The sequence below is a fragment of the Rhinolophus sinicus genome, linkage group LG02 (assembly GCF_036562045.2).
Source record: "Rhinolophus sinicus isolate RSC01 linkage group LG02, ASM3656204v1, whole genome shotgun sequence".
Classification (NCBI taxonomy): Eukaryota; Metazoa; Chordata; class Mammalia; order Chiroptera; family Rhinolophidae; genus Rhinolophus; species Rhinolophus sinicus.
In genome coordinates, this window is record NC_133752.1 from 111,566,055 (window position 1) to 111,589,510 (window position 23,456).

A 23,456-nucleotide genomic window follows, 5' to 3' on the forward strand; every position below is an offset into this window, starting at 1 on the left:
TAATGCAGGAGGTTGAAGATGTTGCTTATAATTTGATTCTTTATAAGGATCCACAGAGAAGAAATTTCTTGCATGATCATTTCAATACATGCAGAAAAAGCATTTGCCACAATACAACATCCTTTCATGATAAAAACACTTAACAAATTGGGTATAAAAGGAACATACTGCAACACACTAAAGGCCATATATGACATACTTACAGCCAACATCATACTCAATGATGAAAGGTTGAAAGCTTTTTCTCTAAGATCAGGAGTAAGACAAGGGCGCCCACTCTCACCACTGCTATTCAACATAATACTGGAAGTCCTAACCACAGCAAGAAAAGGAAATCAAAGGTCTTTAAATAGGAAAGGAGAAAGTAATATTGTCTTTGCAGATAGTATGATCTTATATATATATATAGAAAATCCTAAAGACTGGACCAAAAAACTGCTAGAACTAATCAATGAATTCAGTAAAGTTGCAGGATACAAACTCAACATACAGATGACAGTTGAATTTCTACACAATAACAACAAAACATCTGACAAAGATATAAAGAAAACAATCTGATTCACATTCATAATCACATCAAAAACAAAAAACTTAGGAAAAAATTTAACTAAGGAGGTGAAAGATCTGTACACTGAAAACAACAACACTTTGGTGAAAGAAACTGAAGAAGACACAAACAAATGGAAAGATATCCCATGTCCATGAATTGGAAGAATTAATAATGTTAAAATATCTATATTACTCCAAACCATCTAGAGATTCAATGCAATCCCTATCAAAATTCCGATGGCATTTTTCACAGAAATAGAAAAAACAAACCTAAAATTTGTATGGTACCAAAGAAATCCTGAGAAAAAAGGAACACAGCCTGAGGAGTCATAGTCCTGATTTCAAACTATTTTACAAAGCTATAGTAATCAAAACAATATGGTACTGACATAAAAATAGACCCATAGACCAATGGAACAGAACTGAGAGCTCAGAAATAACCCCCTGCACGTACAGTTAACTAATATTTGAAAAGGGAGCCAAGAATATTCAATGAAGAAAGGATAGTCTCTTCAATAAATAGTGTTCGGAAAACTGGAAGTATGCAGAAGAATGAAACTGGACCTGAACCTCACACCACTCACAAAAAAGAACTTGAAATGCATTAAAGACTGTGGGAACAGAGTCCTGGAAAGCAGTTTCCAGGCTCTTGGCCTTATGTGGAAATGTGCTGGCTCAGGTAGTAGATGGTCATGAGCTGTGACTAGTTGGCCATCAGCTGTTAAAGGTTAGCTATTAGCCACTAATATAACTGCTGTGGCTAAGCTGGCAAGCACAGATTGTAGATTGCAGAGAGGTGCGGAGTGCAGTAAGCAAGGCTGATTACAGTTGGCAAGTGAGGTTGGTTGGCAGAAAAGCAGACGGCGGGGTTGCGGATCATATGGCTCCTGTTTCCTGTGTCTCTCACCCAGCTGCCAGCAAGAATATAGTGGTATGACTTCCCTATCCATGGTTCTCTTGGGGTTCCTTTTTGGCCTCACCATATCCTGTGTTCTTGTGTGGGGAGCGGGACTAGAGACCCCGCATGACACCCTGCATGGCAAAGACTTAAACATAAGAACTGAAACTGTAAAACTCCTAGGAGATAACATAGGGAAAAAGCTCTTTGACATTGGTCTTGATGATGATTTCTGGATATGACACCAAAAGCACAAGCAACAAAAGCAAAAATAAATAAATGGGACTACATGAAACTAAAAAGTTTCTGCACAGAAAAGAAACAATCAACAAAATGAAAAGGCGACCTCTGGAATGGAAGAAAATATTTGCAAATTACATATCTGATAAGGGGTTAATATCTAAAATATACAAAGAACTCATACAACTCAATACTAAAAAACAAGCAATCGGATTAAAAAATGTGCAGAGAAACTGAACAGACAGTTTTGCAAAGAAGACATACAAATGGCCAACAGGTACATGAAAAGGTGCTTTTCATCACTAATCATCAGTGAAATGCAAATCAAAACCACAATGAGCTACCACCTCCTCACACCTATTAGAAAGGCTACTGTCAAGAACACAAGAGATAATAAGAGCTGGGGAAGGGTGTGGAGAAAAGGGAACCCGTGCTTGTGCACTGTTGGTGAGAATGTAAATCGGTATGCAAGTTTCTCAAAAAATTAAAATAGAACAATCATATGATCCAGCAATTCCACTTCTGGGTATTTATCCAAAGGAACTGAAATCAGGATCTCGTAAAGATATTTGTACTCCCACGTTCATTGCAGCATTATTCATAATAGCCAAGATATGGAAACAACCAAGTGTCTGTCAACAATGAACAGATAAAGAAGATGTGATACACACACATACATACACACTCACAGTGGAATATTATCCACCCATAACAAAGAATGAAATCCTGTGCTTTGTGACAACTTGGATGAACACTGAGGCATTATGCTAAGTGAAATAAATCAGACCAATACTGTATGACCTATATGTGGAACCAGAAAAAGCCTAACTCAGAGAAACAGAGAGTACTTACCCTAAGTGGTGGTTACCAAGGGCTGGGATGTTGGAGCAACAGGGAGATGTTGGTCAAATGGTACAAACTTCCAGTTGTAAGATTAATAAATTCTGAAGATCTAATATGTAGGACGGTAATTATAACTAAAAATACTGTATGATATACTTGATTGTGCTAAGAAAATAGATCATAAAAAAGAAATGGTATTTATGTGATGGAATGGAGGACTTAGGTAATGCTATGGTGCTAATCATTTTATAATATATACGCGTAAATGTATCAAATCAACATATTGTATACCTTATTCTTACACAATATTGTATGTTATATCTTAGCAAAACTGAAAAAAAATTTCAGATCTCAGAACTAGAAATAGTCATGTTTTTGCTGAACTACTGGTTTGTGTTAATCTGGTAGGGTACTACAAACTGCATAACTAATCACATTTCTCTCTTGACAGTGCCTAAGAGCTCACTCCTGGATTCACCTTATCTTTTTCTAACCTCCTTGTCCCTTGATTATTAGAATCATGGAGATGGGAATGCAGAAGAGAGGAGAGTTCTTCAGTAGATTCTGATATCCTTTATCCTCCCTGAGAAATGCTGCTCCAGAACCACTCACACAATTTGGCGTGCTATAAGATTTAGAACTGAGTTTCTGATTACTCGTTCCATCATTCTGGATCATGCTCTCCTTTAACCTGAAAGCTGAATGAATGCCTATAATATTGTGAATATAACTTCCAATTGTACATAAGAAGTAAAAATATATAATGTGAACTAGAAAAAAATTATCTCAAAGAGATAAAATAATGGCCGTTCTTTCATGTACACAAAATATTTAAAAACAGGCTAAACGTGGCCATAAAGTATCTCAAATGTGATGTGGTCCAAATTTATTTAGTTGTTGGAACTTAACAAGATTGCAGCTAGAGGTAAAAATGGCTTTAAATTCATTATTTGGACAATCTATGCGTGGTAAAGCCTAGAGACAGAAAAACAAAGGAATAGGACCCAAATAGTTAAGTCTTCAAAATGTATTTTGCATGTATCTATTTACTTGCAAACCAAAATATTTACAGTGTACGCAATTAACTATAGGTACCTACCACAAACCAAAGCCATTTGGTCTGTGGTGACTATCTGGCTCTGCCCATGTGTGTGAAAATCAAAATACATAAAATTTCTTCAACTGGGATACTTTGACCCAAGAACAATATTATGCTCCAAGTTAGTTTCCACATTCACTTTATAACTGTACGAGCCATTGCATTAGTAACAAGTTGAAAACTTGAAGTTTATGGTTGCAGGGAAATCATGTTATACAGCATAGCGGTGTGTGAATAAGAGAGCCATAAGAGACTTATAAATGTTTCTTCACCTCATTGTAAAGTTGAATACTATCACTTGCAGCTATGAGAAAGATTACACACGAGTGTGGTCTTTCTAATATCTGCACCTACAAATATGTGGAGTGTCCCATCTTGCTGCATCTTTCTGAAACTAAGAAACTGATAAGTAGCATTTGTTCAGTACAGTGGTACCTTGATTTTCGAATGTCTCCGTTGACAAACATTTCAGTTTACGAACGCTGTAAATTTCATGGATCTATGGTATTATTAGATAGTAAAATTCATGCTAAATTTGCAGTTTTAGGGGCTGATTTTAAAGGTCTGGGATGGATTAATCCATTTTGCATTACTTTCTATGGGGAAACCGTGCCTTAGTTTTTGCACATTTCAGAGATCATGGTCTTCCAGAATGGATTACGTTCGAAAACTGAGGTGCCATTGTATAACCTTTAAAAACATACACAACGTTTATGTTAAGCTCATTGTTACCACTCCCAATCACATCAGGACCCAAATCCTTGAGCTCTATGTAAATAACTAAGTTTGAAAATTTAAAACTTCAAACTATTTACATTTATATTGAAGGGAAAAGCCATTTGTCTGAAAAGTTTTTGTGGAAAATTTTCCACAACTTTCATGTAGTTCTATAATACTCAACCTAAGAACCAATGACTTAACTCCTTGAGTAAGATGTTGGTTCTACGTTAGCTTGTGTCAATGGTGGACCCATGGAGATGCTAAAAAGGTTTCTGCCAAGAGTTGTCAAGAGAGCTTGTCAAAGAAATGAAGGCAACTGATGTGGGAGGAGAAAGCAGCACTGTAGTGTGGGAAATGTGGAAGATAACACACAGTGGTCAGATGGATATGGGACTGTCCTAAGATAAACAGAAAAGATGCTGAAATCTAAAATTGAACTTGATAAAAACTTTGTCTTGGTACCAGATACTTCTCACAACAACATTAAGTCCCCTGAAATGTGAAGGAACAGGTAGAGATGTTAATAAAACTAAGATCAAACAGATAGGCAGTGGAGGTAGAACACCATAAATCGAAGTCTGTCTGACTCTAAAATGCATGTCCTTAACTCCCATGATACATGGAAGCTGACACAAGTAGCACATGACACTAATGTACATATGCCTACCTGTCATCCATGTACCCATCCATCAAATTCAATCCAATCAAAACTAATATATCACACCCAAAGAAAACTCCAAAGAGCATAAAATTTGAAGGTAGACATAAAACTCAAAAATTAAGTTACTGCTATGAATGATTCAAGAATTTTCCAAAATTAAGGACAACAAAACACAGATTCAAGAGACTCAAAGATCCCAACAGGATTTTAGCCCAAACAGGAAAACAAAACAAAACAAAACAAAATAAAACAAAACAAAACCACAAGTTGCCACATTATTTTCAAATGGTTGAAAACAAGATAAAGTATTAAAAAACAAAAACAAACTGTCAACCTAGAATTCTATACCTAGAGAAGAGTATCTTCAAAAAGACGGTATTAGTTTGTTAGGGCTGCCATAACAAGATACCACAGACTAGATGGCTTAATGACAGAAATTTATTTTCTCACAGTTTTGGAACTAGAAGTTCAAAATTAAGGTGTTAGCAAAGTTGGTTTCTTCTGAGGCCTCTCTCTTTGGCTTCTTGCTCTGTCCTCACAAGTTTTTTTCTCTATGAGCACACCCCCCTGTATGTTCTAATCTTCTTTTCTTATAGGCCATTAGTCAGATTACACTAGGGCCCACCTTATCAGCCTCATTTATAGGCCTATCTCTAAAGATAGCCACATTCTGGAATTTAGGGCTTCAACATAAAAATTTAGGTGACACAATTCAGCCCATAACACCTTGCCCTCTGTACCCTCAAAATTCATGTCCTTCTTACATGCAAAACAGACTCACCCCTAACCCATAAGCACAAAAGTCTTAACCCATTCCAGCATCAACTCTAAATCCCAAATGTCATCTAAGTACCATCTAAATCAAGTGAGGGTGAGACTGAAGGTATGCCTCCTGAGGCAAAATTCCTCTCTAGATGTGAACCTGTTGAACCAGACAAATTATCTACTTCTGAAATATGATGGTGGGACAGTCATAGGCTGGACATTTTCATTCCAAAAGGGAGAAATTGGAAACAAGAGAAAGAGATCATGGGTCTCAAGGAAGTCCCAAACCTCGCAGGGCAAATTCCATTAGATTTTAAGACTCAAGAAGAATCCTCTTTGGCTGGATGCTCTGCCCTCCAGGCCCTCTGGAACCAAGGAAGAAGAGATAGTCTTGCCCCCTGGACCTATGCTTCCTGAGCTGGTGGATAGATGCTATCTACAAGAAACTCACTTCAAATATAAAGACATAGCTTAAAAGCAAATATATGGAAAAAGATTGACCAGGCACTCACTAATTTAAAGAAAGATGGAAGGGTTACATTACTATGAAACATGCAGACTTCAGAGCAGGGAGTATTACCAGCTTTGAAGAGAGACATTACAGAATGGTAAAAGAGTCAATTCATAAAGAAGACCTAATAATTCTTAATGTGTAGGCACTCAGTAAAAGAACTTCAAGATACATAAAGCAAACACGGATGAGGTAAGAAAAATAAACAAATTCATAAATCTAGTTGGTATGGTAGCCAGTTTCTAAGAGGGCAAAAGAAACAAAACAATTCTGGGAAATCTTCAGATACCAGGTTATATTTCTATAGGAAAGGCAGTTACAGATCATAGGGTCAGGACTCAGGATGGAGTCTGACCGGTTCTTGACATCAATAGATTATCCAAAGGTACTAAATGGCCCTGAGGAAACTGTCTTGAGTTGCCAATAAGCTAAGTCTATACTAAGCATTCTCTGCATGTACAGTACTGTGCTGGCACTTTGGAAATGCAAGACAGGGTTCCAGCAGTGAAGACACTTACCTACGTGGAGAATTAAGAATCACAAATATGAAATACCATGTTTCCCCGAAAATAAGACCTAGTTGGACAACCAGCTCTAATATGTCTTTTGGAGCAAAAGTTAAGACCTGGCATTATATTATGTTATGTTATGTTATGTTGTGTCATGTCATGTCATATCATGTCATATTATATTACATAAGACCCAGTCTTATATTGAGTAAAGTAAGGCCAGGTCTTATATTAATTTTTGCTCCAAAAGACGCATTAGAGCTGATTGTGCGGCTAGGTCTTGTTTTCAGGGAAACACAGTAATAAATTATGAAGAACTCACTAAAATTCACTCACTTATTTAAGTTACTGAGAAAGTAACAAACACTTGATGTGGTGCTAGTTTTAAGATGAAAATGACATGGTTCATGTCCTCAACAGACAGAAAGTCTTGAATGGGAAGACAGATAGGAAAACAAGTCAGTGTAAGCCTTACAGGTATGACATGAGCCCCAAAGAGGGAGTGGCCTGCAGTTTCAGGAAAGAACTGCATAGGAGAAATGATGTTAAGCTGAGTTTAAAGCCTCAGACTCCTATTTAGGTATTTCCGAGGAGACAAGGCAGGAAAGGGCACATCTGGCAGAAGGATCAGTATGAGCAAAATGACAGAAACATGAAAACTGTAAGTAGTTGAACAGTTTAAAAACCTGTAAGTGGTTGGGTGTGCTTCAAGGATAGGGTGAGAAGAGATGTGCATTTTATCATCAGGACAAATCAAAGAGGCCTTGTGAGATATGATAAGGAATGTGAACTATCCTATCTGCCATCCTCCTCTTCCTCTCTTTCTTATTCATTCAACAAATATTTATTGAGCAGATACTATATTCCAGGCATTGTTCTTGCTATACAGGATACAGCATTGAAAAACACCAAAAAAGGACAAAAAAAAAAGATAAACAAGGCTCTTGTCTTGTCCTCATGGGGTGCCACCTGGGGGACCATGGTGGCAGTGAAATGCACTGGACATACAGAGTTGAGTAACACAAAGATCAGTCACAGAAGGCTCGACATCCTCAAAAGAAACAAACTCACAAACACACACAAAATAAGCCACTAGGCATATTTGGCAGTGATTCAAATCTTATGTTTCTTGGGCTCCAAAAACTAAAGTCAAACCTGATCACAATACTTTCATAGGCAAATCGTTTTGTATTATTCGAGGTCAAGTTTCTCAATAGCCTTAAGTTCTTGCCTTAAGTTCTTACTTTGGGCGAGGCAGCAGAAAATTGGTTGATTTCTCTACCAATCTTGAGCAGCAATGGAGAGGCATGTAGAAAGAAGGTGGTGTTGGTTGCTGTAGTCCTTTACAGATGACCTAAGTCACCTGTTTCCCAGGTTTCCCAGGGAATACTGCAGAAGATACCGCTCAAGCAATAACTTCAGTAACTGAAGCATATACCCAATCAAGGGGCAACATGACAATATTGATACAGTTTACACACATGAGCAAAATTGTTGTGATGGTTACAGTAGCTTGGTTATAAAATAACATGCAAAGGCAAGTTCATGAATGGATTCCTGGTTTCATTCATTCAAAACTTTCTGAAAAGTTCTTAGTTTGAAATTTTCTATCTTGGTCTCACCCTGAAGATATTTTATTTCCCTTGGAAAGCTGAGTCAAGTCCATTCAGGTGTATTTGAAAAACAGGACTGAGCAAAAATGCTTTTTCCATGTTAAAGACAAACTGTTTCACAAACAAACAGCTAAACTTTGATATGTCGCTATGTCAGTGCTTTCAGAAGCACTGTCTTTCAACAAAATTTTGAAGTAAAAGTTTCCAAAATTAACTAACTGTGCACTCTGTTGCCAGTTGGCTGCCAGTTGCATTTTTCACGACTGGTTATTACTATCAAAAGGAGCTAATAGGAATTCAACTTAAATCTGTCTTTTATATTTTTCCCTCTTTTAAGAAGAAATTAAAATTTCTACGGCAACATGCTAAATTTAAGAGGTAGGCCTTATCTTTTCGCATCAAATACATAGGATAGATAACTAATTAGGCTGTTAAACGTGTCTATTATTAGGCAATATACACATAATGGGAAGTAAACGCAGCTCAAAGATTCCAGTTTGCATTGCTCCACCTGTGGGCTGTCCCTGCTACCTTTAATATCACAGCATGGGAGCTTTCGCATTTAACACAATTTTCCTTCACACATTATGAGTAAACAAATAATGTTTAACAAAAAGGAAGTATTTGGGTGGAAAACAGTACATAGCTTGTTTTAGTAAATTTGCAACATCTGTGCATTTAAGTCTTCTGGTTGGTCTGATCACAGCCTGTAAGAGGCTACGGGTTCCATCAACCAACCCCTACCTGGAAATTACGAGCTTAGAATGAATGTTTTAAAAACTGCTCTATTTCTCTAAGTGTTTACTCAATTTCTTTTTCCTTCACTTTCTATGTCTGCTCTCTACCCCTATCCTCATCCTGTCTTCTCTTTGTTTCTTAAAAACTCAGTATGTTGTAACTCAGTTACCTAGAGACGAGTGAAGACACATGTTACTGACTCGTCAGGAATCCCTTACCCAGAAGTCCTTAACCCAGACTTTCCTTGAGAGGCCGTCATTTCTATGAAATAATGTACAGCATGTTAACAGATTGTCCTTAATCCTCTTCCTTCTTAATTAGCCCTTTCTGATACTTGAGCAAGTTACACGGAGGAAGAATAAAGTGGCACTTCCATAAAGGCTAATTCCTAGTATCAATTGAAGAACTAACCATTGCTAAGAATCTTGAATCTGAGCACTGAATTCCCCAAGGGAGACCTTATTGCATCGACTTAAGCAGCAGCTGAGTTTCCAAGGGATCTTGTCAAAAGTCCAAGTGAGAGACTTACCTGTTCCCGGGTCATCTTCTGCAGCTCATTTTCCCAAGTTGTCTGGTCATAGTCTAAGTTATAGGAAGCTGGTGGGGTGAGCCCACGAAGGATCAGGGGGTCTCGATCATGGCAGAGGGCTGTCAGGTGTCCAATATACAATTTTAATTTGCTTCTATTTTGGTCAAGTTCTAAGAGGGGCTGGATGATCTGAGGTGAAAAAAATGAGGAAAGTCAAGGTCAATCTTAAATGAGAAGTTCAAACATCTTTATGTCTCCCAAGCCAAAGAACACTGACCAAAGGCTAACGCTCTTCTAATCACTATTGAAACCTTCAGGATTATAAACAGTTCCCACAGTTGTGCATTTCCAGTGCCACAGCCATGCTCAGTTCTGGGGGACAGGGAGGGAAGGCTGGTTTAGCATGTCAGCAGGAGACTGAGTGCCATCCTGGGAAGGGGACTAAGCACAGGACTGGCCTTTGACAGAGATGAGATTCCTGAATCAGCTACACAACTTCTCTTCCCATTTATTTGTGAGTCGGTTATAACACAACTGCTAGTGACATGTGCTCGTTTGAAAGCCTGGATAACATACACTTCATGTGTTCTTCCACCTCCTGGAATGGAAGACAAATTCTGTCTCTGGAGAAGGTTCATGTTTTCCTTGGCCAAGAGATGCAATGAGTGAACTCATTACCAAACTGTCTCATCCGGGCTTAAGCTCCCCTAGTTCCTTCACAGAGGGTCTCCAATACTCTTTAAACAGTGATTGATAAATCCTTATATAACACCAAAAACTGGACTCAGCCAAGGACTCTGAAATGCTCTCAGCTGTAACACTGGTTCTATGTTTTTCTTTAATAATAATCCTTTTTTTTTTTTCCTTTTTTAATATTCCCTTTGCTCTGGATGAACAACTGTCCCTTTGCTCCTGCGGAAGCCCAGTAAGTGGTGGACAACTTTTGCCCCAGAATGTCATTTGACAGCTCACACGACAGCACTCTGATCAGGTACTTGGTTGCTGGTCAAAGCCCGGGTGTTGATGAATAGTTGGGCCAGATCTCACATCTCAGAACACTGAAATGTTACAGCAGCATCTGCTTGACACACAGCAGCTGTGAGAGCTGCAAAACACTGCCAAGATGCTGGCGGTTCTCAAAACAACACACCCCGGGCTTCCAGGGCTGAGGTCTGCACCTGCTGCATGTCACTAGGCTGGCTTTTTCATCAATAGGACAGACACCTCTGACTTACCTAATGAACAAGGGGCTCAATAATCTTCAAGGTAACAGAAATGAGGCCTGGTGTTACTTTCAACAGTGACACTGATTTCTCCCTGGCCTCCTTAGAGGACTGCTCCCACTGCTTTCCTTCCTTTTGAAGAGATTTTAAATTAACTATTGTATTTTTTATTATGAAATCAATTACTTATTTTTTTTCTTTTTTTTTTAAATTAAATTTATTGGGGTGACAACTGTTAGTAAAATTACATAGATTTCAGGTGTACAATTCTGTATTACATCATCTATAAATCCCATGTGTGTTCACCACCCAGAGTCAGTTCTCCTTCCATCACCATATATTTGATCCCCCTTACCTTCATCTCCCACCCCCCACCCCCCTTACCAATTACTTATTTTCCTCTGAAAAAAAGGGGGAAAAGTCTAAAAAAAATAATAATAAAATAGCCGAAAGGTATTCCACCGAGAAACATTTTAGTAATTTTCTTCCAAGTCTTTTTAAAACTTTTAACAGTATGAGACTTCACATTTTACTTGACATCCATTTAATGTTATGTTGTAAGTACTATTCCCAACATAACCAATTATTGGAAATCATGGTTTGTAATGGCTGCTTCATAAATATGCCATGTTTAGTTTGTTTCCAATACTATTTCCATGAAATAATTAAAAGAGGGGAGAGCCAAGGCTTAGTGGCTAAAACACAACCTTTATCTTACTAAAGAGATCAGAGTTCAGAGTTTAGGCCTATATAGTATAATATATAAAATAAAATAAAATAAAATTATAATATAATATAATATAATATAATATAATATAATATAATATAATATAATATGTTAAAGCCTGGCTAGACAAACCAGAGAAAGTGAGTTCATTTAGCAGTATTTTTATTTTTAATCTCTCACACACACAATTCCATAAGGATAAGGGGTAAACACTTAGGTGTGGTATGGAAGGCACTGGGCTCCATAAGAGACCCCCACTGAGCGGGCTCACGGCACCAGTTCTGTGCTCATATTTCCTACCAATGCTGTGACAGACATATGAATACTGCCGATCACCAAAGTAAGAGGTGGTTTCATTAAGCAGAGGATTTGGGAGGGTGGGACATCACAGTTATCCACAAATAACACCAATCTCTCAAAAAGAACTGTATTTTATTTCTGATGCATATTCACTGCAGAAAATTCAGAAAGATTCCAAAGCATCATCGTTAAAGGCAATATTCCTTTAAATGCATGTGCACTTTGTACTTCAGTAACTAAACTGTCTAGTCGTGGTTCTGCTACTACCTCCCTCAGGCCTCCAAGCAATGCAACCCTATTTTAATTTCCATTTTAGCTTTTAGCTTGGACTTCTTTATCTTCCTTCATAGAAACATTGATTAAAAAAAAATCACTTTTGGGATTTCCACTGCGTTTGTACAACTTATTCCCATTCTGTGTTTGTGTGTGTGTAGCTGCCATCACATCTGGGTTGCAAGGCTGAAAAAACTGGTATCTTAGGTAATTACTGTTTGGATTAGAAAACAGGTATAAAAAAGTATGACCACTAACGGAAGGGGGCAATGTGATACCTGGTAGTAATCAAAAGGTCACATCTCTCATAGTTAAGATGGAAAGATGCAAGCTTACTACTGTATGAATGGGGATGAAATAATTGACTTTTTAGGTCCCTATTCTTAATCATAGATGAATTTCAAGCTGATTTAACGCATTTCATGTGGACGAGCTAATTGTTTAGAAAACACGGTAGTGTTCTGCACTCTAATTTTCAGTCTAATTTTGAAAATCTAAAAAAAGATGGAATTTGAAACTTTTTTTAAGGATAAAACCTCATTCTGTGCAATGGCCAAGATGTCTGTTCTTTTTTCCCATGCCAATGAGAACTGCTTTTTAAAAAACAAAACTAAAAAGCTATAGAGCTTATCATGTGAGAACATAAAACCGCCTAGCTTACATAGTTCCCAAATCTATCCTTAAAAAAAAAAAATAACATTGGCCTCTCTGAGACACATTTAACCATGTCAGTCATGTGGGAAAGGCCTTATCTCTTCCCCCTGACCCCCAATCTAACTGGCGTAGGCCACTTAGAAAAGAAACTGCATTTCCCACAAGGTAGAACTACCACTGCCAAATCTCAAATGGGTAGAGGGACACTTGCCAAGTAGAAAGAGGATGCCTTATGGGATCCAGAAGCGGTATCTTTCGTCCACATACAACCTCAGTGCATTGGCAATGAGTCTTACCCAAAACCATCAGAAATGTGGTCAGGCCACATTATTTCTAAAGCTTTGCAGAACTATATAGTTCTATATCTTTTTCTGGCAAAAAGAAGTTAAAAAATGAAATTGTCAAGATAACCTCTGCTTGTATCAAATATAATGCCACATAGCCACATTCCCCCAATCCTACATTTACCAAGTTGTTAAAGAAAATAATTTGAATTATAAAAAGTGATGAGGGATTTTTGGTTGATGCACCAAGAGCTTTGTTTCTTCTTGCAAGGATTTATTTGCTTCTGTATTAGTTCCTCAGATTGGCTTCGGAGGTCAGCATTTGATGACATGGTGACAGGACAATGATCTTCCAAATGTGTTTATTTTAACCTCCTTTCACTTAAGTAAGAGAGATGGGTTGCTCCTGCATTGTCTGATACAGACTGCAACTGGAAATTCTACAGTCCTCCATTTCTGTAACCCGTTCGTCTGTGAGACCTGAACACACTTTCTTAGACCACTCGGCTTTTCAATACCTGGATGGAATGAAAGGCCCCAGCCAGTTAATTACATGGTCTGCTTTTCTCTCCCCTCTGCTGTGTCAGACACTTACTCTAAGTATAGGGTAGCTGGTTGCAACATCTTCTAGGAACTCATTTGCGAGGAAGGGTGTATCTTCGCCACAAAGACGGGGTGAATGATACTGAACAGTATCTAGGACTTACGGTATACTTGCCCTGGTGGTTCTAACATTTTGTTGTTTGGAAGATGCCAATTTATTTTAAAGATAACATTTGCTGATTACTTACTGTGTCCCTGGCAAATTATATTTACTATGATTCTTCTGTGGCTAGCTCAATGGCCCCTTTTTTTGTTGCTCCTCTCTCTGCTGACGTCTTCGGAGGCAGGTTCAACTGTCCATATAGTAACTGCATCAATGCTGGTGGCAGCTGTGACTGCTCATTGGGCTGCCATGACACTTCCTTCCGTCCTCCAACATCGGTATATTCAGAAAGTCCCAGAACAAGTGACATATTAACTTCCCAGAGACATTATTATTCTCTTAATGGCATTCTTGTTCAGAGGCCAGCAAAGAGTTAAACTTGGAAAAGTCAAAAAGGAGGCAAGTGAATAAAATTCATTAATCCAGCTTCAAAGTCTTTTTTTCCCTCAGTGACGAAGTTTATCTTCTTGGTCTATAATGTACTTAAGGATCAGGTTGATGAAGGATCGTGTAAGTCTCTTTGCAAAGGTCTGGAGCTTTGTGTTATGTTGTCGCTTAAATGCAGCTATTTTGTGAAAGAATCGGATTCTTGGAAAAAATACAGTAAACCCTCATAATATTTTTGCTACACTGACTAGATATATGGCATATCAAACCACACATAAGAAATTCTATAATTCACTTAACAAACATTTAGTGAATGCCTTTGTGCCATGCCCTATCCAGTTTTAGCTGATGAGAGTATTAAGAATAAGATGTGGTCCTATTCTACGTTAAAAAAAAAGTCCTGAAATAATAGAAGTAATGTGTTAAATGTATGCAAGAATTAAAACATGTAAATTCATGATTTATTGTTGTTTTCACTTTAGTTTTAACTGCAGGCAAACCCTTTAACTTCAGGCAAACCCTTTAACTTCAGGCAAACCTTTGTAGCTAAACAAACCTTTTTGCCTTGATCTGAAGCTTCGTCTGACTTATTAGTCTTCATATGTAAAGTCGGGAAATTCAAGGTTTTTTTTATTTTTAATGGTCTCTGAGACCCCGCCTTTTAATCAGCCTTCCCATTTGAAGTACAAACAGAAGGATATTAATGGATTCCTAAATGCTCTTGGTGTTATATTCCTTACTCATTTTTAATCCTAACAAACAGAAAAAAAGTACATTCGAGAACAGTCCTTATTTTATACTTCTCTTGCAAGAGATACACTGGACCAAAACAAGCCTACCTGGTCTATCCCCTCATAATAACCTATAAAAAAGTCTAAACCTCAGAACAGTTTATTAGGTACACCTACATAATCTCCACCAGAAAACAAAACTTACTGTTAACATTGAGACTCTGAAGTTTCAGTGGCCTTAGAGTGAGTTTGAGGACTTAGGTACAGTTACGGAAAAAAATTCCTATTATAATGTAGCTGTGTTTCTTTTAGGGGTAGGTCAATAAACTTCTGAAATTCAGAAAAAATGAAGACAACCTAAAGTTAAAGGCAAGACAGTTTAGAGCTCCAAATCCTAACTCCCATTTCATAACTATTCTCCATGTGTATCTATTTGATTCCTCAAATTATATATAGTGTGACTGTCTTATGTTTATCTTCTGAAACAAAAATAAAAAATCATGACAGAAGCAAAAAAATCCAGAATGATATTACTTATACTATAAATATTTACTAAGTACTTAGAATATTCTCTCCTACGCAGGATCCCTTCCTTGGCATCCACTATAGATCACCTACCATTCTGACTTACTTAGTTAATGAAATATTTGGACCAAGGAATCAATTTCTCATTCCCCTCATCGATGTACTGGGGACCAAACTCTTCTTGTTGACCAGTCTTCAGTCAGGCTCCTCTGAAGTCTCTTCACTAGGCCGTGACTTTTGGACAGGTTGCCTTCTCCACCTCGCCCTGCTGCTGGTGGTTTAGACTGCATGGCCCAGGCTTGTCCTAGGCTAGCACTGACCTATAAACCCTTTCTTTCAGAAAAGCTTTCGGCCATGAAAGTTTTTTGTTTTTGTTTTGCTTAACAAGGTGAGATGAAAAGAAATATTAATCAGAAATATTTCTACAAATAGATAGATCTGGTTTTGAGAGCAAAAACTCTTTCCAAAGGTTTCAGATTTAAAGGGGTTTATGGTTTTTAAAGTGTCTGAAAACTGCAAAAGGCAGTTTAATATGTCAAAGCAAAAGGCTTTGACATATTAAAAAAAAGTAGGAATCACTTTTTAAATATCGTGTGATCATTTCCTTAGTTATACAGCTCAGAAATCTGTTGACCAGCTCTCTTTAAGCAAAACAAAAGAAAACATGCCCGATTTCTTGATCCAGCTATGAAGAGCAAAAATTCTGTATTCAAAGTTGTGAGGAGATAGGAAAGATGAATCTTGAAATTTGAACTATAGAGCTGCTAACTACATTTTGCCTATTTAATCTTCATTCAGTTGGAAGCTATCCCATCTTATGCAATGTAACAAATGCTACTCAAACAGAAGTGGGTTGGAGGGCCTGCCCACTCGTGAGAGAAGGAAATTTCCTGCTGCCCATCTATTCATGTGCTTATGGAGGATGTTAAGGCTACAGGTATTTCAAGTACTTGCTTTAATACTTGGAAAGTTGTAAGAAAATAAGCTTCTTAACCAATGAGAGGGTAGACCAGCATGTCCAGGTGAAAACAGTGCAGACAAATGGGCCTTAAGGGTAGGGAATCCTACAATGAGGCACATAAGCACTTGTAAGCCAATCAATCAAGGGGACACATATGGATCCTGAAGGGATGGTCGGACGAGACAGTGAGACAACTAGAATCACGAAAGCCACCCATCCTACTAGATTCAGAAATGCCAGGAGCAGGTATGTGTTCCAAAACTCTTCTTCCTTGTTCTTTAGAGCTAATAAAGATAGAGAAGGATCTTAGATTCAGTTGTTGGCTTGACGCTTACTTCTCCACAATAAATCATTGATTGTATTTTACTGAACAATGTAGGGGTTACATATTAGTGTGTGTGTGTGTGCGTGTGTGTAAGATAACATAAAATAGCTCAATGACTTCCCTACTCTATAGTAAAGTTCCAGGGCTATACACACATACTTACATATGAGAAATTGGGGGGGGGGGGGAAGTCTAGGCATGGGAAAAAAAACATAGGGCAAAAGAGGGTGAAGAGAGGTTCACACTTTTTGAGTAGACAAGCCCAGAAAAGGCCCATGCCGAATTTAAAAGGAAAACGAGGTGGGCAGGTGGCCTCAGTGGGATGGCGGCCTCCAAGGCCTGCATACTGGAGTGCTGGGATGGGCAACTCACGCCCCATTCTGATCCCATGAGGTCTGGTGCCTAAACCACCCCCTACTATAATTGCTGCAGTCAAGCACGACAGCACTTCTCAGCATTATTATATGTCTGCCAGACAGACAGATCTGAAAAACAGCAACATGCTTATTGCCTGCTGGGCAAAACACAATAACAACCTTATCACAACATTTCATTTTTTTCTCTCTCTAACGCAAACACCCAATTGCGTTGGGTGTGGAGGGGAGGCCAAGTGGAGCTGCCCATGTTAAACAAAAGGAACCTCATAACCTTGATAATATCTCAATAAGGAAGGAAAAATGTAACAAAGGCTGGGAATCTAAATCATAGGGCACACATCCACTGGCTCCTCACAGTCCACAAGAATACAGAGAAGAAAAGAGCCAAGTACGTTATCTAGTAACTGGGAGATTTGATAGCTTAGCTGTACAGGAGCTGCCAAACAGAGGCTGGTCTCTGGAGGAGACTCTTCTGTGAGTAGCAGTTATTTCAAGATCAGGTTAAAGGTGTATGCGCGTGCATGTTGTGTGTGTGCATTAGTATGTGTACACAGGAGAGTTGGAGAGGAAACAAAGACAATTTGCCATTAGTCACATTCTCATTTCAACTCCAGCATCAAATCAAACCCTACAGACTACGCAGATATTTAGAAGTGTACTGCTGTGGCTGCTGAGAGTCTCATGTGTCTGAAGACTCTGGTAGACATGGAAGACACTGAACAGTGCTTAACAAGAACGTCGCTTAAGACGGCACAGGTGGGGGAGGGGAGGTTTACCTATCACTGGGAATGAAAATCTAAATGTATCTACAGCTGTGTATAAAGATCAGAAACGATGTCTGTGCTATTTAGAGAAAGACAAGGTACATACACGAATTTGATCTTAATGATGACGTGGAACTAGGAAACAGACCATGACAGATGACGATTTGGTGTAAGAATGGACATGTGTGTGCTGCTGGTGGCGGTGAAGGGGGTGAAGGGCAAGATGGGATGAAGGTCTGAGCGGAAGGGCCCTTGGTCAGTATTTTCAGCTTCAGTACACCTTAGAACTCTACATACCTGAGAAACTGGACATGTTTCTGAATGTTACAAAAGAGCGCTTCAACAACTGAAGCCATGCCAGGACAGGAGGAACAAAGGGTGTCTCCTTAATGTCTTCATCTCATTACTATAAAGTGAAATAAAGCTGGGTTCTCAGTGAGCCAGCAGCTGATTCTAGGAAAGGCATGGGTGTCCTCTCCCTACCTCCACCCCACAGCTCTGCTTCATAGCCACACGCTATTTTCTCTTCCTTTCCTCACCACCTCTTCTCACTCCTCCTGACTTACCCATGTGAAGAATCTTTACTTTTATGCCACTGTCACCTCTTCCCCCTCACCTTCCCCCCCCCCACAATGTCATGTATCTGAGAATTTAAGAGGGACCTTGGCTGCTCTGAGTTGTCCTTCCTGGATTTATGTCTGCCATAGTCAACCAGGAAATATTTAGAAAGTAAATTCTTTCTGAATATTTTATACACCATGAACAAATCCCACGGACTAACCATTTCCAGACATCACCCCTTTTACCTTGGCTTTGGGTGGAAAAAACAAAGATTTGGGAAAAAAATTAGGAAGACTTTTTTCTACCCATTTCCTTTATTTGAGACTAAAACTTCCCAAATAGTCACTGAATTAATCTCTCCCTTCCCGATCTCTGAAAGTTGAAATTGCTCAGCATAACACAAACTCTGATAGACATCAACATGTCCATATTACTCATCGTTGATAATTAAACAAAGCTTTATTTGAGGATATAAAAGTGACTATGACAAAAGAGGCCCTGCACAAAAATACCAGAAATCCTACAACTTTTGACTGTTGTTATACGTTATAAGTGAATAGCCAGGGGAATTCAAGGCATGCCAAGACCCTTGTGTATACATAACCCAGTATCTGGAAGAAGGGCCCATGTGCCCTGACTCTGTGATCTAACACAGGGCTCCTTAAGTGCTAATCGAAGATCACTTCTGAAGTGTAGGGTCAAAGCGGAGCAGTCCCACTGGAATGTGACAAACTGAAGGGTCAGCAAGAGCAAATTCTAGCATTCTGACAAAGCTTACCAGTCCTGAGAGAAAAACAGCAGAGTGATAGCAAGTGAAAAGATAAGGGGCAGGCAGGCCAAGGAAGAAAGTTCCCAGGAACCAGAAATGGGGGCACATCCAGACTGATACCTGCTAAGCTATATGATCCAACAAAGAATAAGTGGCTCCTAGTATAGTTGTAAAGCAACTTGATAGTGGCAGAAAGAAAGTTAAGTTTGTATAGAATCTTTATATTTGTTTTATGTACCGGGTTCTAGCCCCACCTTGTAGTACAAAGCTACCATACAAATGGACCCACGTCCAAATTTTGTAGCAGTTTTATTGAGGAAATACAAAGGAGAGAGACCATGTTTCTGATATAATCAGAATGCCTAATACTATGGGTGTTTAGAAAACAGGAAACAGAATGAAATGGAAACCAACTCAAGTGATCAAGCAAAGAAGAAAAGGGACAAGAGAATGCAAAAATATACCTTTTCTTCATCACCATGTTAACCTGTTCATGTTATCAGTGCTTTTCTTTGGTCTCTTTCCAGGGAGTATACTTTTGGTGTCATAGACTGTAACAGCGACTAACAGGAGGACTAGCTCTCTCCACGCTTTGACGAATATGCCCAGATACATGCACCACACAGTTTGGGGGATTCTGCACAGTTACTTGCCTTGTGGGCTTCAGCAGCTATAATCTTATATATGAGATGCTACTGACGACCAGAAATAGAGCGCCTTTCTCAGATCATCAACAGGAAGCAAAGCCTCTGCAATCTCATTTATCTAAGCAAGAAGATCTCCTGCCATCTGGTCTGCTAAACTTCGTTATTTATCTATCTAATAAACTGTCCACACATCACTTCCCAGGTGAAACACTTCAAAGAATTTTGCAAAGCCATCCTAAGGCTGACGTGTGCCTCAGACTATCTTGTAAGTTCAGTGCTGAACCTCTGATGTACCTGAAGATTTTAAGCTTCGCCTCATTTCATTAACATGCCCACGTCCCTGATCTTTTATTTCTGTGTTTGTGAATAAGGCATCAGGTTCACATGCTACTTAAAACACACACACACGTACGTACATGTACATACACACACACACAGGACGTGGTCTCGCGGGCAGAGGCCAGGCTCTTCTGAACTGGAACTCCTGCATCCTCGTCTCTTTGGAGCACTTCCAACTTGGCCCTCCTAGGAAAGCACCGTTGTTTGCCTGGTGGCTTGCCTTATGTGCTCCCATGTTAGTTACTTCCTCCATGAAACATTTTGTTAGTCATGGAATTAAATTAACTTAGGAGGTCTGCTGCATCTTATGACCTTAACTAAGAATTTTATTTACTTGAATATTTCTCTGGCAAAAGCTGTGGTGGCACCTCACCCCCTACAGCACTACAATTTGAGCAGACGCAGTGGTCTCTATTCTTTGTGCCAGGGAAGGCAATGCGGCTGGCTGTGGCCATACCCAGGACCATGGACAGGACCGACTCGTTCAAACACTAGTCGTGAGCATGCAGGCCTTGGCTGGTAGTCATGTTATTACTGGGGACCCCGTTTCAGACACTGGATGAGAAAGGCTTTTGGCCCCAGGGGCTGCCCTCACCAGACAGAGCAGTATCACTTACGTCACATGCCATCAGATCCTTGCACTGTTTTGATGACTGTGAAGCAGTGAGAACTCCAGAGCAGTGCAGAGCAGTAGTGAAGGGCACGGGCTCTGGAGAGAGACTGTCTGGCTTAATTCCAGGGTCTGCAACATTCCAGCTACGAGACCTAGGACTAGTCACTTTGGGGACAGTGTATTTTATGGGATTGTAATAATCAGTATGTCCATCACACAGTAAGCTTCTTCAATAATTATTAACTATTGTTATTTCCAAGAATGTATTTCACCATCTGTGAAATAGAAAAATGCTCATCCTTATAAGGATCTGAGCACAGGTAAAACAGAAGTTATTCTTGGTCAGTACAGTTGACATTCTGGCCCTGCGGACATCTGAACCCTGTCATTTGCACTTAGCTTCATATTCAGTGACTATGGGTGGTTAGATAATGGTATGCGAAGTGACGAGAAGCACAAAGAAGAATGGGATAAGCAGTACAATAGACCAGAGGCTGGTGAATTACAGTTCATGGGTCAAATCCAGCACCGCTGCCTGTTTTTGTATAATCCATCAGCTAAGAACGTTTTTTACATTTCCAAATGGTTGAAAAAATAATCAGAAGAAGAGTATTTGGTGATATGTATAAATTATATGAAAATTAACTTTCAGGGCCCATAAATAAAGTTATATACAATCATAGTCACATTCACTCATTTACATATCATCTGTGGCTGCTTTCACACAACAACAGCAGAGCCTAATAGTTTTGACAGAGTGTACAGTTCACAAAGCATAAAATATTTACTACCTGGACCTTTACAAAAACGTTTGCCAATCCATCCCTGTAACAGACCAATTCCAGTTATCAGGTTAATTATAATAGTAGAGAGGAAATTATTGTAAGTTTCTCACAGATTAGTTAAGAAATAAGTAATAATTATTGTTTTATAAAAAATTCAACTTAACGAATATTACTTGTATGGATAGTAATTATCAACACAAAATAAAACACTGGCTAAATAGAAAAGTGGATTTGGCAGTAGGCATAAAAAGAAAATTCACAGTTGCAGAAAGTTATAATTAGTAAAATTTCAGGTGTACAATTCTGTATTACATCAGCTATAAATCCTATGTGTGTGAAATCTATGTAATTTTACTAACAATTGTCACCCCAATAAATTTAACAAATAAATTAAAAAAAAAATTTCATATAGACAAAAAACCCTATTGATAAATAAAATCTTTATAAAATTTAAATATGGAAAAGAATTCATATTAAAATGATTCAATAAAATAAGAATACTGAAAATGTTAGACATTTTTGGCTACATGTATGGAAAACTGATAAAGAAATTAAACTGAATTAACTTAGGGTTAGTTCCAGGAAATATTCAGTGAAATTCGTTCACATTGGTATAACCTGATTTAAATATTTGTGACTAGGTCAAATGTTTCTATTGACTCATCCTCAAGATTAAACAAGTATACATCACGAATTGGATCAAAACAGCATCCTGTACTCATTTTGAGTACAGACCATAAAAGACGGAAGGAATTGTGGAGATCATCTCGGTCGCCTACTCTCTTCTCCTTGCCCCACCTTCTAAATGAAAAAATCAAGGAACAGAGAGCTAACGTGACTTGTACATATGGTTCGGAGTTAAGTACTTTGTGTCCGGGCAGCACAGCTTGATGCTTCTCAGCTTGACCAATTACAGAATACGCAGGCTTTACTTCATTGCTTCTTATCTAAATAGTTCCTGTGGGCAAGTTAACTTTCTGAACTATAACTGGGCTTTTAGATTGTGTTCTCTATTTTCTAAACCAAAGGAGACTTAGAAGAACCAGAGCTCCTTGATAATAAATACATCCCCGCTTGTCAGACTCTTCCATTATGGCACCCATTCAGGCCCACAGCACTATTCCCCAGGACAAAGAAAGCTCTTAACTGACCTTCTTTCCAGTATTCTCCCCTTTCTGTCCATCCTCTAGAGACTGTAGTGGCATACTAAGGTCCTCATGCTCTATCTGTTGTGACTGCACCAGCCTCCAGGCTTGTCACCCAGCCTCTAGCCACCTCTGGTCAGCCCTGACACACTGTGGTGGTTTTAAAATGAGTCCACAAATTCTCTGACGTTCCTCTCTTCAAAGGTAGAGTCTAAGACACCCTGTCCCATCAAATGTGGGACGGTCTTAGTGACTCGCTTCTAAGGAACAGAATGCGGTGATGATATTCAACTTCTGATTCTAGGTCATAAAAGACATCATAACCTCCTCCTTGGGGTGAAGTCAGATGCTGTGTCAGGACATTCCCGCAGGCTTGTGGGGAGGGCTGCTAGGTGAGGAACTGCAGGTTGCTGCCCAGAGCCAATGAGCTGTGTGTGAGCCATCTTGGAATCAGACGCTCTATCCCTAGTCAAGCTGGTGGTAACTGCAGTCCCAAATGATATCTTGACTATAAGAGGCTCCAAGTAATAACTACCGGGCTAAGAAGTTCCTGAATTCCTGACCCAGAGAAACCATCGACATAACAAAAGTTTATTGTTTGATTATGCTGCCAAGTTTTGCAGTAATGTGTTAAATAGAAATAGATAATTCATATATACACTCTAGGTACTATCCACAGTGAACT

At 38.9% G+C, this 23,456-nt stretch overlaps 1 protein-coding gene across 13 annotated transcripts in view; it reads right to left on the bottom strand.

Annotated features, from left to right (window-relative positions):
- The window catches only part of ERC1 (ELKS/RAB6-interacting/CAST family member 1), a 490,623-nt gene that overhangs the window by 35,521 nt on the left and 431,646 nt on the right, over positions 1-23,456 (bottom strand). For 7 of the 13 annotated variants that reach the window (XM_019711308.2, XM_019711306.2, XM_074325175.1 and 4 more), the window contains one exon: positions 9,676-9,864. The exons of 1 other annotated variant lie outside the window; for it this stretch is intronic. In XM_019711308.2, coding sequence (XP_019566867.1) covers positions 9,676-9,864 — 189 coding nt within the window. Of the gene's footprint in view, positions 1-9,675; positions 9,865-23,456 lie in introns of those variants that run through there. 5 more of the 13 variants (XM_074325180.1, XM_074325178.1, XM_074325179.1 and 2 more) reach the window with 1 other exon arrangement.